Source organism: Hyperoodon ampullatus (genome assembly GCF_949752795.1).
Source record: "Hyperoodon ampullatus genome assembly, chromosome: 7".
Taxonomy (NCBI): domain Eukaryota; kingdom Metazoa; phylum Chordata; class Mammalia; order Artiodactyla; family Ziphiidae; genus Hyperoodon; species Hyperoodon ampullatus.
The window spans coordinates 101,733,949-101,753,762 of NC_136920.1; the positions used below are offsets into that span (position 1 = coordinate 101,733,949).

At 44.1% G+C, this 19,814-nt stretch overlaps 2 protein-coding genes across 6 annotated transcripts in view; both read right to left on the reverse strand.

Moving 5' to 3' along the window:
- Window positions 1–9,606, reverse strand: part of DIXDC1 (DIX domain containing 1) — a gene marked incomplete at both ends in the record, with an annotated part of 72,288 nt that extends 62,682 nt beyond the window's left edge. For 3 of the 5 annotated variants that reach the window (XM_079707607.1, XM_079707606.1, XM_079707604.1), the window contains one exon: window positions 571–630. In XM_079707607.1, coding sequence (XP_079563733.1) covers window positions 571–630 — 60 coding nt within the window. Of the gene's footprint in view, window positions 1–570; window positions 631–9,549 lie in introns of those variants that run through there. The other 2 variants (XM_079707605.1, XM_079707609.1) reach the window with 1 other exon arrangement.
- A 3,168-nt stretch (window positions 9,607–12,774) lies between these two features.
- LOC307055800 (uncharacterized protein C11orf52) lies at window positions 12,775–18,964 on the reverse strand (the record flags this gene model as incomplete). The annotated part of the gene is made up of 4 exons (XM_079708049.1): window positions 12,775–13,023; window positions 13,256–13,335; window positions 14,376–14,413; window positions 18,933–18,964. The coding sequence occupies 4 exons, from the start codon at window positions 18,962–18,964 to the stop codon at window positions 12,775–12,777; spliced, it is 399 nt and encodes a 132-aa protein (XP_079564175.1).
- Window positions 18,965–19,814: the final 850 nt, after the last annotated feature.

Consider the following 19,814-nt stretch of genomic DNA (forward strand, 5'->3'; position numbering starts at 1 on the left):
ATTGGGCCCAGAAACCTCTCTCTCCTCCTAGGTCCTGTCTGCCAATCACACCCGGGGGTGTGGAGAAATGTACTACCTAGATTTAGAAAGAGATGTGAACATGAAGAGGGCACTTCCTGTGGACCACCTACTCACCCTGCCCCCTCTCAAACTTTCTACCAATGCAATGACACCCTACCCTCCCTTGGCTCACCCACTTAGCTCCTGAAACAGAACGAGCGCCTTTGCCATATATTCACAGGCTTCCTGGGGATTTCCTTAGGGCAAAGCCTGGGGAGAGAGGAGACCACTTCTTCTGGAAGGAGATGACCTCTGAATCTGTGGTCCTGTCTTCTGGGCTCAGGCAAGCTACCAGGGAAGGTCATCGCCCAGCTCAGCTGGAAGAGGTCGGCCCTTTTGATTTCACCAGGCTCGTCTGTACCGTACCCACCACCTTAGCCTCCTTAGGGCTCTGTGGGGGGATTGTTCTGGGGTCCCGGTGAGGATGGGGGCAGAAGAGGACCCCTCCCAGAGGTTAAGCGGGAGCCGCTAGGGCAGGGGAGCTGGGGTGTGGGAGGAGCGGGCAGTTACCTCATTGAAGCCCTCCTGCAGGACGTCCAGTAAGTTCCCCCGGGTTAGGCAGGCTAGCATTGTTCCTGCCGGGCCCCCGGGGCGGGGTCTCCGGGCCCGGCGGCCACCGCCTCCTTCTCCCTGTGCACACAAAGACTCTCGGCTCAGCTCATTGGGATGTCTCCGGAGTCCCGCATGCCACTTACTGGAAACCTCGACCCGGGCCAAACTAGCGGCTTCCACTGGGCATGCTCGCACCCGGGCTCCGCAGGAGGGGCCCGGGCGCTGTCGCGGTTCCTATAGAAACTGCTGGGCGCGCACCCAGCGGAGGGGCGCTGGCTGGGGCCCCCCTGCCCGGTGTGCGTCAAGGAGAGCCCCGCGGCGCGCACACACACGCACACTCTCACACACCGGGCCGGGGGATGGGCGTGTGTGCGTACGCTGCACACGCACACACACACACACCAGGCTGGCCTGCCGGCGTGTGCATGTGCTCTGCGCGCGCGCGCGCACACACACACACATACACGCACACATACAGACACACACAAGTTCTGATGACTTAAGGCCTCAAGTGCCCCACCACAAGGTGAGTAGGAAGGGGAGTGAATCATAAGATTTTTTTTCCCCCCAGACCAGCTGAAAATAGCAACCTTTTTCCACATGGGGCCTGGACAGTGAAGTTAGGCTAAAGAAGGGGAAACAGAAAGGAAAGACACAAAAAGAGGATAGAGAGAGCTTTAGTTATTGATGGTATTAGGGTACATTTAATAAAATAGTACTAAACCAATCACAGGATCACAACAGAAACATCAAGGGTGAACCAAGGAGGAACAAGGTTTTACCAAAAAACCTGTCTTTCTTTTTCAAATGACTGCTAAAATGTAAAGCCCATATTTTAAATGAGTTTTAAATTAATTAAATGGGTTTTAATGGAAATGGGTTTAACTGCAAAATGTCCTGGTACTTTTGAAAGGGTTAGGAAAAGCTTCCTCAAGGGACACAGAGAGCTATTGCCCTGTTTTTAGTTATTCCAGTCACAGTCATATTTATTTTTAAAAATATTAATCATCTTTTCTCTCAGTGCACACTCTTGTCTCTATAGGAAAACTGGAAGCTGAAGGAACGCCCATATTATGTTACACCTCGTGATCCCAGATGGGCAGAAGGGTTTCCACAGTGTTAAGGCGCGCAGAAGGTCAGGCCTCGCCCAAGGACGCAGCTGGACAGTGACAGAGGCTATTTGAGGAGTTAGAACTCTACACTGGTGATTTTGCAAAAGGCCCAGATTTCCTCCCCAAATCCCGTTAGTACCTTAGGAAGAAAAGTCAGTCATGGCTCTTGTTCAACCTAATTGACCTCCTCCTCAGGTCACTAGAAAAGAAGAAAATCCTTATCCGAAGCAGCTGGAACTAGCCACATCTGCCTGAACGTCTAAAGCTGCTAAACACAAAGAGAAAAGACACACCTCCCTCTGACCACAGCAAAGAGGAAGCAGAAGTCAGCCGAGGTGTTAAGTGGCTGTTGCTGGTTGAATGCTGTGGGTTCAATTCTGGCTAAGGCCATGACACCAACTCAGACTGAACCCGAACAGCCCACAAGTCAGAAGACCACTGTCCTTCATCCTCTAGATGGGGAATTTGGTTGCCAAGAACTCCCCTCGCGGCCACCAGAGTTCATGGTGTAACACCCTCAGTTGAGTCACTAACCCATGTTAATGCAACAAGGCCCCTTTTAAAGAGAATTGTGAAACTTCCAGAGTATAAAGTTGTATGCAACACATCTACATACTTAGTGATGCAAGTCCAGAACACCCAGTTGGTGGATCCCCAGATAGAGGATTCTGATTGGTTGACAGCCCATCATGCTTTGGTTACAGAATAAAATATTGAGACATCAGAGGGAGGTCCTGCTGACAGTTATCTATGCCAAGAGGTCACTGTTTCTCAAACAACGAGCTATTTATCAAAGTAGGACCTGTGAACTCAATATTCCTGGGAAAAGACATTAAATCACTGAATTTTAAAGCTCCAAAAAAAGATCTCATCTGGCCCAACTCTCTCATCTCACAAATGAAGGAACCAAGGCTAGCAAGAGGTGCTCACAATCACTTAGCAAGTCAGTACAGGAGCTAAGATCTGAACCAAAGGCCTCTGAGGCCCAGTACTATGCTGTTTACCCTATGCTGGAGGAATTAGAGAGAATTGTGGTAAATAGATACAAGATCTATTATAGGGCGTATGATCCAAGACTACTATTCCTTGGAAGTCTATAATAATACCAACCACATATTCTACAGCAGGAGTATCCAATAGAACTTTGTGTGATGGTGGAAATGTTCCATATCTGTGCTGTCCAGTCCAGTGGCCACGAACCACATGTGGCTAATGAAAACTTGAAATGTGGCAAATGCAAGGTTGGAACTAAAATTGACATGGCATTTAATATTAATTCATTTAAATTTAGGTAGTACAATTCCAAAATATTCTGGTCCATTGTCCCCACACAACTACTGGAATGTTCCAAAAATTATAATATGTTCACATAGAGTCTGCCTCTCAGACTTGGAAAAAGCAAAAAATTCTTGTTGGACCAGATAATCCCAATTTTTTTTTTCTCAAAACATATGTTCACCATACTTATCATGGTCTGACTTAGAAAGAGACCCAGGTAAAGAATCAAGCTTTAGCTCTAAGCAGCACTAACATTTACTATTCCTTCTATCCTCTCCATCTCACCCTATTGTGATAGCAACACAAGAGCTGGGAGAATCAGTGGGTTAGCTAAATGACCTAGGCATAACTAGGACAATGATCCACATCCTGTAGTGCCCGAGCCAGGGAAAACTGCAAGCCAGTCCCGGTAGCTGGAACCACTCCCATCTCTACAGGCTTGTTATTCACTCTGCCTGGATGAGAGGCAAAGAGTCCAAGCAAGCTGCTTTCTACATATCTCTGTCATGCTGCCTGGTTTCTGAAATTATACCAAGCTTCCTCAGTCCTGCATTACTTTAACAATAAAGGCAATGGATAAACAAGATCCTACTGTATGGCACAGGGAACTATATTCAATATCCTGTGATAAACCATAACAGAAAAGAATATGAAAAAGAATGTATATATACGTATAACTGAATCACTGCTGTACAGCAGAAATTAGCACATTGTAAATCAACTATCCTTCAATAAAATAAAATTTTAAAAAAACAATAAAGGCAGATACTTTCCTCACCAATTAAAAGCTACCCAGATATCTATCTACAAAAGTAATAATAGCAAAATTGACCTCTTACTATGGGCCAAGCCCTGTACTCAGCACTTACATACATTAGCTCATGTGATGGTCACAGTTACCACAATCAGTAGGTTCTTTTTATTGTCCTCACTTTACATATGCAGAAAGAGAGATCTGGAGGGTAATTTGCCCCAACCCCATAGCTACTAAGCAGTGAAGCCAAAGTCCAAGTTCTTAATCATTATGCAATATTTTTATATGATGTTACAGCATAGAAGGAACTCAGCATATGTTTTTAGTTGAATGAAAGAATGAGCCAATGGAGGAAACACTAGCAAACTGATTCACCACTTCTATTAATACAGATAATAACATGTTAGCCTAAGTAAGACTTTGAACCTCAAACAAAACTGTCATTTGGTGAAAATATTGACTGTGACTTCTCCCTGCAGAGAACTAAGAAGTGTGAAATTCACACCTATGTAAAATTTAACACCTCTATCATGGGCAATCATTAATACTATAAGGAAGCAGAAAGGAAGTTTGAATAAACAAATAATTAAAATTGTCAATGGAAATCTTTTAAATGACTCTCTGAAATAATTTCTTAGTCTTTTTCTGTTTTCTCACATTAGCAAGTTCCTTGGCAGTAACATATGTTTACAATTTCTATTGCATTTATCTTCAGAGACATCACCATAAATACATATACACAAAAGGGTTCACGTCTACCGGCAAAGGTCCCGAACGTGTCCTGGCTCCTAAACTGCTCTTTTGTCTTCAGGCTTTTCTGCTAGTCTGCATCCCTTAATCTTCCTTAGGCAACACATTCATCTTGCTGTTCAACTGCTCAAATGTCTTCAAACACTCCCTTCTCCTAGCATGTCAGATATAAATTCCTCATGCCCAGCTCTTAAGGCCTCCCCCCTCACTGCCTATGCTCAGTTCGCAGGCTTTTCACCATTTCATAGATTCACAGGGCTCATTTTCACCACTATACCTTTATGACTATCCCTCTGCCTAGAATGCCCCTCACTTCTGCTACTCAAATCTTCACTATGCCTAGTTTAAGTTCCACGTCCTCATGGAACTCCTCTGACCACTCCTGAGTTTCTTAAAATCAAGACAGATCTGATCATAATCTGTCTGGAACACCCACCTCTCAGATAACCCATGGTGCATCCCTGCTCTTCTTTCAAGTCTCCGCCCAAATGTGTTTATTCTGTTTGGCCTTCTCTGACCACTCAACTTAAAATTATACCACCTCGGGCTTCCCGGGTGGCGCAGTGGTTGGGAGTCCGCCTGCCGATGCAGGGGACACGGGTTCGTGCCCCGGTCCGGGAAGATCCCACATGCCGCGGAGCGGCTGGGCCCGTGAGCCATGGCCGCTGAGCCTGCGCGTCCGAAGCCTGTGCTTCGCAACGGGAGAGGCCACAGCAGTGAGAGGCCCGCGTGCCGCAAAAAAAAAAAAAAAAAATGATACCACCTCCTCACCTCAGCACTCCCAAACTTCTTTGCCTGGTTTATTTTTACTTTCCTTCCTAACATTCATCACCATCTTGCATACTCTAATATTTACTTGTTTACTTGTTTATTGTCAGCCTCCCTTCTGCCCAGAATGTAAGCTGCATAAGGGCAGGGAGTTTTGTATGTTTTGTTACTGATTTATCTCTAGAACCAAGAATATTTCATGGCATATGGTAGATGCTCAATAAATATTGGCTTCTTCTCCTTAAAATTCAAAAGTGATAGCATGCTATATACTATATCATTTAGCACTTTCTAGTTAATTTAGGAATGTGATTTTTTATCTCTTTTACTGCATTTCCAAGACAAATATAAATGATTTCTGGTATTCGTCTATACTTTCCTCTTCTTCACCAATGCAGTCTTTCATTAAACATATATTAAGTGTATACTGAGCACCTATTATATACAGCAGGTTCTATTCTTTTAGCAAAAACTTCAAGAAGTCACAGTTACACATAAATACACACACACACACAGAAGGGCAAGAAACAAGACTAAAAGAAAGAATAGAAAAAGGAAGACTAGTAAAACAGAGAATCCAATATTAGTATGTGGGGACAGAGTGTACAGGGTGAGTGTGACAGACTGAGTGGGGAGAAAAAGGAAAAAGAGACAGAATGGTGTGAGACTAGAGTAGGATGCTGCCAAAGTAGTCACCAGATGCTAGTGCTTAATATAAACTGTACCAAAGCAGATATGCAAATATATTCTACATGATTTTTTTTTTTTTTTTTTTTTTGCGGTATGTGGGCCTCCCACCGCCGTGGCCTCTCCCGTTGCGGAGCACAGGCTCCGGACGCACAGACCCAGCGGCCATGGCTCACGGGCCCAGCCGCTCCGCGGCATGTGGGACCTTCCCAGACCGGGGCACGAACCCGTCTCCCCTGCATCGGCAGGCGGACTCCCAACCACTGCGCCACCAGGGAAGCCCTCTACATGATTTTTTTATATTCATATTTCAAACGTTATCTGCCAACTAGCCTGTGGGTAAAAATTAGATTAGGACTAGCACCATCTGGTGGATATTTTGGAAGTGACCCTGAGTTTCTCTAAATAAAAACACCTGTAAATGCCCCCATGTCTCTGGACGGCCATTCATAATGTGTTACAGTTCCACATGCCTAATTATACTACCGTGAAATAATCTTTCTGCAGGACCCTGGGTCTCGTTGCAAGAGGTAGCCAGATTTCTACCAAGGAGCTTCCTATCTCCCAACTGACGTCCCTCTGCCTTCTGAAGGATGTATACAAAATCTGACACTGCAATTCTTCTTTTAAAAAGTAACTTATTACTTAAAATGTTCACATCCTTTGACCTAGCATTCTACTTCTGGAACCCTATCCTGAGGGAAAAAAAAGTCTTAAATGAGACAATTAGTTATTTACAAGGAAGGGAGGGGAATCTAAAAGTCCAACAGCAAAGGAATGATCAAGAAATTAACAGCCATAACAAAAAGAATAAAATACCTAGGAATAAACCTACCTAGGGAGACAAAAGACCTGTATGCAGAAAACTATAAGACACTGTTGAAAGAAATTAAAGATGATACCAACAGATGGAGAGATATACCATGTTCTTGGATTGGAAGAATCAATATTGTGAAAATGACTATATTACCCAAAGCAATCTACAGATTCAATGCAATCCCTATCAAATTACCAATGGCATTTTTACAGAACTAGAACAAAAAATCTTAAAATTTGTGTGGAGACACAAAAGACCCCAAATAGCCAAAGCAGTCTTGAGGGAAAAAAACGGAGCTGGAGGAATCAGACTCCCTGACTTCAGACTATACTACAAAGCTACAGTAATCAAGACAATATGGTACTGGCACAAAAACAGAAATATAGATCAATGGAACAGGATAGAAAGTCCAGAGATAAACCCACACACCTGTGGTCAACTAATCTATGACAGAGGAGGCAAGGATATACAATCGAGAAAAGATAGTCTCTTCAATAAGTGGTGCTGGAAAAACTGGACACCTACATGTAAAAGAATGAAATTAGAACACTCCCTAACACCATACACAAAAATAAACTCAAAATGGATTAGAGACCTAAATGTAAGACCGGACACCATAAAACTCTTAGTGGAAAACATAGGAAGAACGCTCTTTGACGTAAATCACAGCAAGATCTTTTTTGATCCACCTCCTAGAGTAATGGAAATAAAAACAAAAATAAACAAATGGGACCTAATGAAACTTAAAAGCTTTTGCAAAGCAAAGGAAACTATAAACAAGATGAAAAGACAACCCTCAGACTGGGAAAAAATATTTGCAAACGAATCAATGGACAAAGGATTAATCTCCAAAATATATAAACAGCTCATGCAGCTCAATATTAAAAAAAAAACAACCCAATCAAAAAATGGGCAGAAGACCTATGTAGACATTTCTCCAAAGAGGACATACAGATGGCCAAGAAGCACATGAAAAGCTGCTCAACATCACTAATTATTAGAGAAATGCAAATCAAAACTACAATGATGTATCACCTCACACCAGTTAGAAGGGGCATCATCAGAAAATCTACATACAACAAATGCTGGAGATGGTGTGGAGAAAAGGGAACGCTCTTGCACTGTTGGTGGGAATTTAAATTGATAGAGCCACTATGGAGAACAGTATAGAGGTTCCTTAAAAAACAAAAAATAGAATTACCATGTGACCCAGCAAACCCACTACTGGGTATATACCCAGAGAAAACCACAATTCAAAAAGACACATGCGGGCTTCCCTGGGGCGCAGTGGTTGAGAATCTGCCTGCTAATGCAGGGGACACGGGTTCGAGCCCTGGTCTGGGAGGATCCCACATGCCACGGAGCAACTAGGCCCGTGAGCCACAACTACTGAGCCTGCGCGTCTGAAGCCTGTGCTCTGCAACAAGAGAGGCCGCCATAGTGAGAGGCCCGTGTACTGTGATGAAGACTGGCCCCCGCTTGCCACAACTGGAGAAAGCCCTCGCACAGAAACGAAGACACAACACAGCAAAAATAAATAAATTAATTAATAAACTCCTACCCCCAACATCTTCTTAAAAAAAAAAAAAAGACACATGCACCCCAACGTTCATTGCAGCACTATTTACAGAAGCCAGGTCATGGAAGCAACCTAAATGCCCATCAACAGACAAATGCATAAAGAAGTGTGGTACATATATACAATGGGATATTACTCAGCCATAAAAAGGAACGAAATTGGGTCATTTGTAGAGATGTGGATGAATCTAGAGACTGTCATACAGAGTGAAGTAAGTCAGAAAGAGAAAAACAAATATCGCATATTAATGCATATATGTGGAACCTAGAAAAATGGTACAGATGAACCAGTTTGCAGGGCAGAAATTGAGACACAGATGTAGAGAACAAACGTATGGACACCAAGGGGGGAAAGCAGCGGTGGGTGGGGTTGGTGGTGTGATGAATTGGGAGATTGGGATTGACATGTATACACTGATGTGTATAAAATGGATGACTAATAAGAGCCTGCTGTATAAAAAAATGAATAAAATTCAAAAGAAAAAAATAAAACAACAAAAAAGGAAAATTACAGCCATTATAATGTCTACCAAACATTTGTATTCATATGAAAACAAATATTTTAACAATTTCATATTAACAAACATTAAGCCAGAAAAAGCAAAAGGCAAAAGTATATGCATAATATGATCTCAAATATGTAAATAATATACATAGAAAAAAGACTAGAAGAGAATATGCTAAAATATTAACAGGATTGCTTCTAGTTGGGAAGATTATGTTTTTAAAAAAATCATGGTTTGCACTATTTCCTAAATGCTCTATAATTCACATACATTATTTCCTTTTTTTTTTTTTTGGCTGCACCATGCAGCACACAGCATCTCAGTTCCCCGACCAGGGATCAAACCCATGCCTCCTGCAGTGGAAGCATGCAGTCCTAACTGCTGGACCACCAGAGAATTCCCATGTATTTCTATAACAAATGTTATTGAAATCTTTTAAACAATCCATATGTTCTGATTAATTGCTAGAAATTTTCAACCTCTGCCTGATTTTATTAATTCCAGAAAAAGATAATAAATCAAGTGAGCCAGAATTTCCACAAGAAGGGGAAGCTAGAAAAGAAAGCAAATATATTATAATTTTGTTCCAGGATCTGAGTCCTGATGGAGAAATCCCCCAGTTGTCTAGCTGTACTGAAATTCCATTAATGTCATCACACTCCTCTCAGTGGTACACCAGAAACTTACAGAGGGCTCTGCTGGTAGCAGGGGGTTACAGAGTCTCTTAACCACTTGGGTACCCATCTTCAGAGTCCCTAGAAGAGCTGGATCAGGGCCACCTTAAAATAGGAAGAGAAAGATCCATGCAAAAATACAGGTCAGGAAAAAAATTTCAAAAGTTAAACCAATTTAGAGGCGTCAGGTTCCTGCCCCAAGCCTACCCATTTAAGTCATCTGGAAGTATGAAAAAAATAGGACCCCGGTGAGCAGGAAATCCAGCCCAAGATAGTATAATTACAACAGGGCTATCCCAGTGGCATTTTTAATACTAATGACTTAGGTTTTAATAGTAATAAGTAAAGACAAGTGCTTCCCTATCAGTCAAGCAAGAATGCATTTTTCTTCCTCCCTAAATGTATCACTCAGTTGACAGAAATAATCAATAAACAATCTATAATAGAAATAGAAAAGAGTTTTATTTGAGCCATCCTGAGGACTATAGCCCAGAGATAGCTTCTCAAATAACTCTTAGGAACTGCTCTGGAGAAGCATGGTTTTCAGCACAGTTTTAAATCTTGTCAGAACAAAGAACATCAAACAAATCAGAGATTCATTCCTTCAGTCTTCCAAACAAACAGATCAGCATGTACACAGCAAGTCAGTATGGCCTTGGCACCTGGGAAAGGAGTCTTATCATCAAAGGAGTAGCAGCATTGGTGTCCCAGGAAGGGAGGCATTTAATCTTTACTTTTATCATGGCTATTCTTTACTTCTAGTCAATGCACCCTTTTCTATAATGATTAAAGCAGATGTACAATGTATGTTTGATAAGCCACAAACAGGCTGTTTTAGCTAGCACAAACTTCAAGTTAAACCATGTATAAGCCAGAACGACTTTCCCTTACCTCAATATGTGAAAATTTCTTCCATTCAGTAACAGACCATAGGAAGGATTCTGAAGACGATGAGGAGAAATAACCGGGAGCTCTGCTTCTGCCTCACTCTTTCCTTCATCCTCAGGAATTCAGTTTTAACCTAGAAAGGCAGCACTTACATTTCAAGGCAGAAATTTTTAGAAAGCACTTGAAGTTTATAAAGTGCTATCACCTATATGAACTTATTTGACCAGCATAGTAAACAACCCTTGGAAAATGAGTCCATTTTATTACCCCCAGCTGACAGGAAACAGGCTAGTGTGTTGTTCTGCCAATTAGTAGTGCAGGCAGTGTTCTAGCCACCTCTTCTGAATCCACTTGCACTAAATCTGTGCCAGAGAACAGGCCTAGAATGGTGCCTAGCGGTGGTGGTGATGATCATGGTTTCAGGCATCATTTGCCCACATACTATGAACTCTTCCAAGTGCTTTAAATTCTCACAAATACACTAAGTAGTTGATACTATTATTTCCAACTATTTTTTGCGCTGTGATTCCATTTTTCAGTACTCCATCCATCTTAAGGAATCTTCCCTCTCAGGAACAAACCCAGGGGCCACCGTATTTGGAGAGGATGGTGTGCAGCTTGAGAACGGGAAGTCTTCAAGCCCCGAAAGTCTGAATCAAGAACTGCACACTGGGCTTCCCTGGTGGCGCAGTGGTTGAGAGTCCGCCTGCCGATGCAGGAGACACGGGTTCGTGCCCCGGTCCAGGAGGATCCCACATGCCGCGGAGCGGCTGGGCCCATGAGCCATGGCCGCTGGGCCTGCGCGTCCAGAGCCTGTGCTCCGCAAAGGGAAAGGCCACAACAGTGAGAGGCCCGAGTACCGCAAAAAAAAAAAAAAAAAAAAAAAAAGAACTGCACACTAAGAACCTGCAAAGCTTGGAGAGGGTTCGGAACCTGAAACTTTCACCTCCTTCTTCCCACCACACTCTCGCCCCTCCGTTTGTCCCCAGTTCTGGTCTGGAAGCTCAACCGATGGTAATAATACTTTCCAGGTAGGTACCCGCCACCTTTCAGCACCTACCTCTTAAATCGTCGATGTGTGGTTCCACCTTTCTGTCCCCTGCCCTTCTGAGCATGGCCTCCTCCTGCTATAGCGTCGCCTCTGCGTGCCCGCTGCCATGGTGACGGCGGAGGCCTGCCCGGACCGGTCCCGCCTCCAGCCAGCCGCAGCCAGCCCTGGTCCACCCGGGCTCCGCCCCCTGCCTGCTCAGACCCCGCCCCCTGCTTGTCCAGCCCCGCCTCCTAATGGCCCAGAGCACAACCTCTACGGGCCTTCACCCCGTCTCTTGCCGGCCCGGACCCCGCCCTCCCGATTGCCAGAACCGCGCCCTCTGCCCGTCTAGACCTGCCTCTCGCTGGCTCGGACCCTGCCTGCTGATAGCCAGAACCTTGTCCCTCGACCCGGACCCCGCCTCCTGCCGGCCCCGCCCCCGCCCTGGGAGCTCGTCTTTTTGTAGATGGAAACCTGCCTCCAGTCCATGCAAACTACTGCCTCCGCGGCTCTACTCCGACCGCAGCCGGTAGTGCGGCAGAAAGTGGCTGGCCTTCCCTACTACCCTGCGGCTGAGTGAGACCCGCTGTGCTTCGAAGAGCCCGCAGACCTCCACCCAAGAAAACACACCAGGCATGTTCCTTATGCGATTTATTGATCCTAAGGGCTCTGCACCCGCGAGAGAAAACAGTCCAGCTAAAGGGAGTTTCTGGGCCTCGCAGTGCTGTCAGCATCTGTGACTTGACGTCCTTGTAATCGATGGTCAGAAAACGCTTGCTCCATGCCTCAGCTCCTGCCCTCATTTGTTTGTGTAGGTCTGGGACCCTTGACCCAGCCACTGAGGAAATTGCCCAAGACAGCCCTAGAAGCTGTGTACAAGAGCTCTGAATGCTTCCCAGAGCACCTTTTCTTCTTCAGCTTTGGCGTTTAAGGTGTGTAGAAGGGATACCATCAAATTAACTCCAACAAGATCAGCTCAAGTGCAGATGCTTCAAGGGTAACCTGTTCTCTCTGCACTTTTCTAGAGAGCAGGAGCAAAGGTGGGGGACAAAACCCTACCTTCCCGCACACTCAGCCTAGCCCCCTCATTTTGTAGAATTCCATCCACCCCCAGGTAACCCAAATACAACCCCAAGCTAATGGTGGCAAATAAGAGATAGGCTTAGGGAGAGCGCAAGACTGGGGCCCTCAATTCCAGGGGCTCTGTAGTTCTAAAACGTGTCCGCCATCCCTGGGCTGCTAGCCAGTCCCCCAAAGCAGTAGATTCTCCCCACAGCCATAGTGGTGAAATGATGCAAGCAGGTCCCTCCTCCCCAGGGCTCATACTAGGGTCCCGTTCTTGCTGTCATAGCGGGGTGTGGACTGGGGGAAGTAAAGGGTCGCGTACTCTGTAGCGTTTTCTAGCTGTAGGTGCTTCACCTCCTGGGCAGAGCGTGTCTGGGTTAGGCTGCACACTTGAATGTCTGCATAGTGTAAGCTGCTGTCCTCCGACCTGAAGCCTTGACTCCTCTCCTGAGACACTGGCTGCTTTAACACCAGCTCATACGTATGTCCCGTTAGGTCATGGCCCTGAGAGGAATGGATAGCATTAAGGGAGATTCTTGACTTGGTTTTGCCCCTCACCTCCAACGCAGGGTCTGTTAAATGACACTTTGCTTTGCTGCTTTGGGGGATGGGGGAAGATGGGCAGAACCAGAAACTTCTACAGATGACTGAGACGTTTCTGTCCCAGGATGGAAAAGCTGAGTCCTGGGATCCCGTGTCTGAGCAGCCTCCTGGAAGGGACGGAGGTTGTCATTACCTTTGTGCCATTCTGTTGCTGTTGCTGCTGCTGCTGCTGCTGCTGCTGCTGCTGCTTTAATGTCCATCTTGCTTGGCTCCCTGAGAGGAAGAAATCCGACTTAAATCCATTTTCTCTTCCTGTCTCTACTGAGACTGCCTTCTTCAAATCTCTGTGAAATTATTATGGTGGGCTTCTAACTAATCTCCCTGCCTCTGCTCTCATCTCTTACTGATACCATTCCCACATTCAAACTCCTTAGCAGGGTATACAATCTGGCCCTTTCACAGTCTGCCCGTAATATCTGCCATCCTAATTTTTCACTGGCCCCTAACATAGTTCAACAGGCATATGTGGAGAGCCCGTTGTATGCCAGGCTCTGTGCCACATTCTGGGGATAGAAGGATGAGCAGGCTGTTTTCTCCTGTGCAGGGGAGCTTGCAGTCTACTAGGGGAGACAAGTAAACAGACTATTACAGGGCAATATGGTAAGAGCTCAGCTACACCAAACATCTGGTCACTTTCCAAAACGTCACTCTCTTCTCTTGTCTTCCTTTTCTCTGCATGAGATAATTCCCCGGCCTAAAATACCCTCACCTCCCTGCTCCTCTTCCAGCTTGTGAACTTGCTATTATTCCTTCAACATCGGTGTTTCCTCCCCTTCTCTCACAGCATGAATATGGTGCTGTTGGGAGCACTAGTAGCAATACGTGGTATTACGGTTACTTGTTAACGTGTATAATACGTGGTATTACGGTTACTTGTTAACGTGTATCTCTTTCTCAAACTTGATTTTCAGTTCCTCTAGGGCCGAGACCATGTGCCCTTCCTCTTGTGCCTCTCTGCCTCCTTGGAATCCTGCCTAGTGCTTCACATACAATATAAGGGTTGAATAACGTTTTGCTGGATGAATGAAGGAATGAGCAACCAACCTGGCCACTCTGAGATAATGGAGAGGATGAGACTCAGAGTTTCAGAGCTGGTCTCGAACACAGTAACCTAACGATTCTCTTTGGTGTACTATCTCCCTTTAGCCGTCCCCCACCTTATGCCCCTTCTAAAGACACTGATTCTCTTATCTTCTTTTCTCAAATTTGCACTCCCCCTAGCATCCCCCACCCCCCCCCCCAACACCCATTACCCATTTTCTTTTTCCTCTGGAAAGTTGATGGGCAGCTCCTGTGAAAGGAAAAACAGATCACTCGTGTGTAAGAGCCTGGCCTCTATTTTCCCTCCTTCATCATTTGCTCTGTGGTCTCCTTAGCATTCTGGTAGGATGACCTTCCCTCACCTCCCTCTAACAAAGATTCACCCTGAGCCAGCCCCAAAGGATTTATCAAGGGTACCATAGCTCTCCTAAAGGGACGGTTCTGGAAGGTGGAGTGGTACAACTGACATAACCAAACCCAAAATACAGCCTCAGGCAACCAGGCGCTACATGCCAGGGATGTAGCTGGGTTGAGGGCTATTCTGGGATTGTCTAACAGGCTAATCCCAGCAGAGGGTAAGGGAAACTGGCCAAATAATGGGATATTCCTGGATTCAGAGACCCTCTTGCTTCTTCTCTGGTGTCTCTCCTTCAGGGTCTCTGCCAACCTGGGGTTCTCATTCTGGGAGTCACAGAAACTGCCACAACCAGGGCTGACTAATTAGAGCCCTGCACAGCCCTTTCCTAACAGGTGACCTCCGGCCCTGCTTTTTTGTCCTTGTTTTTAATTAACAGAGAAAGTGAGAGATGTTTAAGCTTTAACATCCATAGCACAGGAAACTCTGAATTTGGTGAGTGACTCAGCTACATTGCCCTCCCTGCAGGACAGACCTCTTATACTAATTTCTGAGCCCCTGGGGTCCCCGATGGAGCCAGTGTGTCTATGTGATTGTCAACTGTTGGATGGCCAGAGAAGCAACACTTGTCTGAGGAAATAGGCCGAATAGTTTGTAGCTTACTCCAGATGCTTTTTCTTGCTAGTACGTTTCCAACTGTAACAGAGCCAACCCTATTTGTCTGACTTCTGTCTCCCCAAGGAAGTTTCCTTCTTTTGCTAATTAAAAAGAAAGAGGTGGGGGGACTTCTAAATCATGTTCATTTTACTAATGTAGAAAAATCAGGATTTTTCCACACATATCTGTCAGAGCTTTGTGTTTTGGTTTTAATGCAGCTTGCTGAGCTGAGAGTAGTTTGAGTCTCCATTTGAACTCTAGAGGCGGTTCAGAAGAAAAGCTCTGAAACTATTTCTGGGTCTTTCTACTTCCTCTTCTTCCACTTTAGCTCTTCCTTTCCTTTACCACTGCCTAGTCATAGCCTAATCCTAGCCTCTAATTCCTTGCCCCTGGTCACTACTGTCTTCCTACTTACTTCTACTTAAACAGATAAAGAGAATATTAATTCTAAAATAATGTAGACTTGGGTGACTCAATTTTAGTGAACAGAGCCTGTTCCCATGTTGGATGTTGCACAATGCCTGGACACGACCCAAATGGAATACTCAGTTAGACTCGCGGGTGATAGGATTTTATTTTTAGCCCAGAATTAAGGAAACCAAATGGGCACTCTCCTATATTGGTAGTAGGAATAAAAATTGGTGCAGTCTTTCTAGAATGCAATTGGCAATAAGTATAAGAAGCCTTAAACATAAATGTGTGTACCCTCTGATGTAGCAGTTCTAAGCAATAATCAGACAGGTGCAAATATGGATGCTCATTGTAGCATTATTTATAATTGCAAAAAATAGGAAATATCTTAAATGTCCAACATTGGGAACTAACTAAATAAATGGCATCTCCAATCAATGGAACATTATACATCAATTTAAGAAAGATGTTATGTTGGAAGAACACCTAATAGCATAGAAAATTTTCCTTTTTATTAAGATAATAAAAAGGTAATAGGTTTGGGATAAAAACTATGCATATAGGCATTTAAAAAGGATTACATGGAAATACACTAAAATGTTCCTGTCATCTCTGGGTGCTTATATTTATGGTTGTTTCTTATTTTCTCCTCTTTGGTGCTTTCCAAATTTTCTACAGTGAATGTGTATTACTTTTGAAATCAGAAAAAAAAAATTTTAATAAAAATCTCAATTGTCACAGTGTCTTTAAGTTTCTGAAGTTTATTGAGATAATGAGAAATAGAGAAGAACAATATTTATCCAATCCTACTAATATTTTAAGAGGAAAAAATATATTTTGGTTAGAATATCTGGTGCAGTGCTTCTAGCCAGGCTCTAGAGTCTGATTGATGGTGTCAGACTAGCTCTATGACCTTTAGCAAGTTTTCTACTTCATTAGACTTCCATTTTCATTTTATTTATTTAAAAAATTTGGGCCATGCCGCATGGCATGCAGGATCTTGGTTCCCTGACCAGGGATCGATCCCAGGCCCTCAGCAGTGAAAGCATTGAGTCCTAACCACTGGACCGCCAAGGAATTCCCTCCATTTTCTTATTAATAAAATGAAGATAATAATAGAACTTAAAACTCATGGGATCATTGTAAAATTTAAATAAAATAATAAAAGTAAAATACTCAGCTAGGTGTCTGGCATATAATGAGTGTCAATCAAAGCTGACTACTATGACTACCATCATCCGAGGAAGAAATAACCAAAAATGAAAACTATGAAGACTTGGGGAGAAAGGGAGTGAAAGTTGCTTTACACCCCCTTCTCTGGAAGTTTTTATGTTTCTAGATGTCCCATGTCTATAGGACATCTCAGAGTTTAAAAAGTGCAGTTCTCATTTTATAGATGGGCCAACTAAGGCCCTAGAACTTTGGTACCTTACTCAAGAAGGCAAGAACCAAATTTCCTATTATTGCTATGTCTTCTGCCTCTGTCACTATGCCTGATACACATAGGTGTTCAATAAAATATTTGTTTAATAAATGAATGAGTAGTAGGAACAGGACTTGAATCCAATGTACTGACTCCAAATTATATGTGCTTTTCAATGTACCTCACCTATCTCTCTAAACATAATGATACTTTATTCACAAACAGGACACCCTCAAGACAGATGCAGGCGTGGAGTGATAGAGCTAAGAAGGCAGTGGACAGGATAAAACTAGGCCCAGGGGTTTATAGCGTTCAAAAGAAACAACAGGCCGGGACTTCCCTGGCGGTCCAGTGGTTAGGACTCTGCACTTTCACTGCACAGGGCATGGGTTCGATCCCTGGTCGGGGAACTAAGATCCCACATGCCAAGTGCAGTGTGGCCAAAAAATTAAAAAAGAAAAGAAAAGAAAAGAAACATCAGGCCTCAAATGGTGTTGCTTGTGCTAAGCTCATACCACCAAACCATGGCTAAATACCTAGCCTAACTGGAGTTTCAACCTTCCCCAGGAATGTAGTCTTAAACGTCAGTTTGGAATTTTCTGGTCAGCATCAGTGAGATAATCTGCCACACAGAACTTTTCCATCACCCAAAGGAAGATGAGGTCATCTGCTCTTTCCTTGATCCCTTCCCCCTTCTGCCTATAAAAGCCTTTCATTTTGTACAGCTCCTCGGAGCTCCTTTCTACTTGCTAGATGAGATGCTGCCCCATTCATGAACTGTTCAATAAAGCCAATTAAATTTTTAAAATTTACTTGGTTGAACTTTTGTTATTTAACAACAGTGATGACAATGCTGGGAAAGAACAATAAAGACAATGTGATTCATTTATTGTGAGGCTTTCACATATAATCTGCTCTTCAAGTCCGTGATCTAAACAACACATGTTGTGTTATCTACATATTACATATGAGGAAAAAGAGAAGTTACAGAATTTGCCTAAGGTCACACAGCAAACAAGTGTGAAACTTATATTCAAATATTGCATGGATATTCTCCTTCTCATTTCTGCCCTTTTATTTTTTATTTTATTATTATTTTTACTTCTATCTTTTTTTTTTTTTTTTTTGCGGTACGCGGGCCTCTCACTGTTGTGGCCTCTCCAGTTGCGGAGCACAGGCTCCGGATGCGCAGGCTCAGCGGCCATGGGTCACGGGCCCAGCCGCTCCACGGCATGTGGGATCTTCCCAGACCGGGGCACGAACCCGTGTCCCCTGCATCGGCAGGCAGACTCTCAACCATTGCGCCACCAGGGAAGCCCACTTCTACCCTTTTAAATAAACATTTCTCCAAAGTTGATTTGCTTGATTCAGGAGGCAGTATTATGGCATGATTAAAAGTATGGGCTTTGAAGTCAGATAAACTTGAGTTGGAATCTTGGTTTGTTTGCTTACTAGCCATGTGACCCCAGACAAATTAACTTCTCTGAATCTCAGTTTCTTAGCTGTAAAATGGGAGAAGGAGTAAGACCACCTCCCTCAGAATTGTTGGGAAAATTAAATGAGATTATAAAGTTCCAAATGCTACAATTATGACCATTATCTGGAGGAGAAAGGAAGAGAATAAAGGGAGAGAGGAGGCAGAGGAAGACAAAGAGAAAAAATGTCACTTTACCATTCCAGCCCTGTCCTGGCCGTTGGACAGACAGCTGGCTTGGCTGTTTTTTTAAGGTTTCCTGAAAGGAGGGAGCACAGAAGGGGTGCTGCTCTGGTGTTGGCCCCTGGAGGTGCTACGTGGAGGAGGTGCCGTGTGGAGAAGGTGACAGTGGGAAGTTGGCAGAGGACTAGCTGCAGGCTCTCTCTTATTCTTGGGGCCTTCATGTCCACCAACAGAGACCTTACCCTCCGACCTTTCCCCCTACTCACCAGCTTCCCCCGCAGCAGAGCCGGTTTCCCATGGTTCTCTGTCTCCCAGGGAGCCCAGCTGTTTTGCTACAGATAGGGGCTTGTGCATTTCCTGGTTCCCGGTTCAGCTTTCAGTAGCAGCTCCCAGGGAGTCTCCGTCAGGGTCATATTTCAACCTAACAGGTTGGACTTTGGAAGCCACCTGCTGGAAAGATTCCCAGGTGACTGCTCCCAGCCAAAGGGTAGAGGAACACACACGGGCTCCAGGTGAAAGCAATCTCACCTTCGGGATTTAGAGCTACTTTGATGAAGCGTTAACTTTTGAGCTTCAAGCTTCAGTGAGAAGAAGCCTGAGACAGAAGAGGGCTCTGGGTTTCCTTAGGAAATGTTTCTCTACTACTTCACACTGTCATTGAAATGTATCGTCTATAATAAAGAGTCTTACCTATGTTTCCCCAGCACTACGCAGGTCTAATTGAGTTTCACTTTCAAGGTAATCGGTGTCAGTCTCTTATTATCCTTGTCCAGAATCTGGGATTGAATACTGGACTCTTTTGGAAACTAAAATTTAGGGAAATGTATTCCTTTTGTATTCTCCCTTGCTATTGGAATTAATGTGGGCAAATCACTTTTTTCTAGGACTGTAAAAATGGAGGGCTGAACTCATTACTTAATCCCCTTTCTGGTAAAAAATCCTATGATTCTATGATTGGAATGGTCTCAGCACTTCTTAACCACTCACTTCTCCATCCCCAGTAGAGAACTACGGAATCTCCATTTAATCTCAACTCAGCTTTTCCTCCAATGACCTGAAGCTGGACTCATTCCACACTCACTGGCAACTAGGAAGAAGTTGAGCAAATTCCTCTGTAGAAAATAGGGGCTCCAGGAGAATTTGTGGAA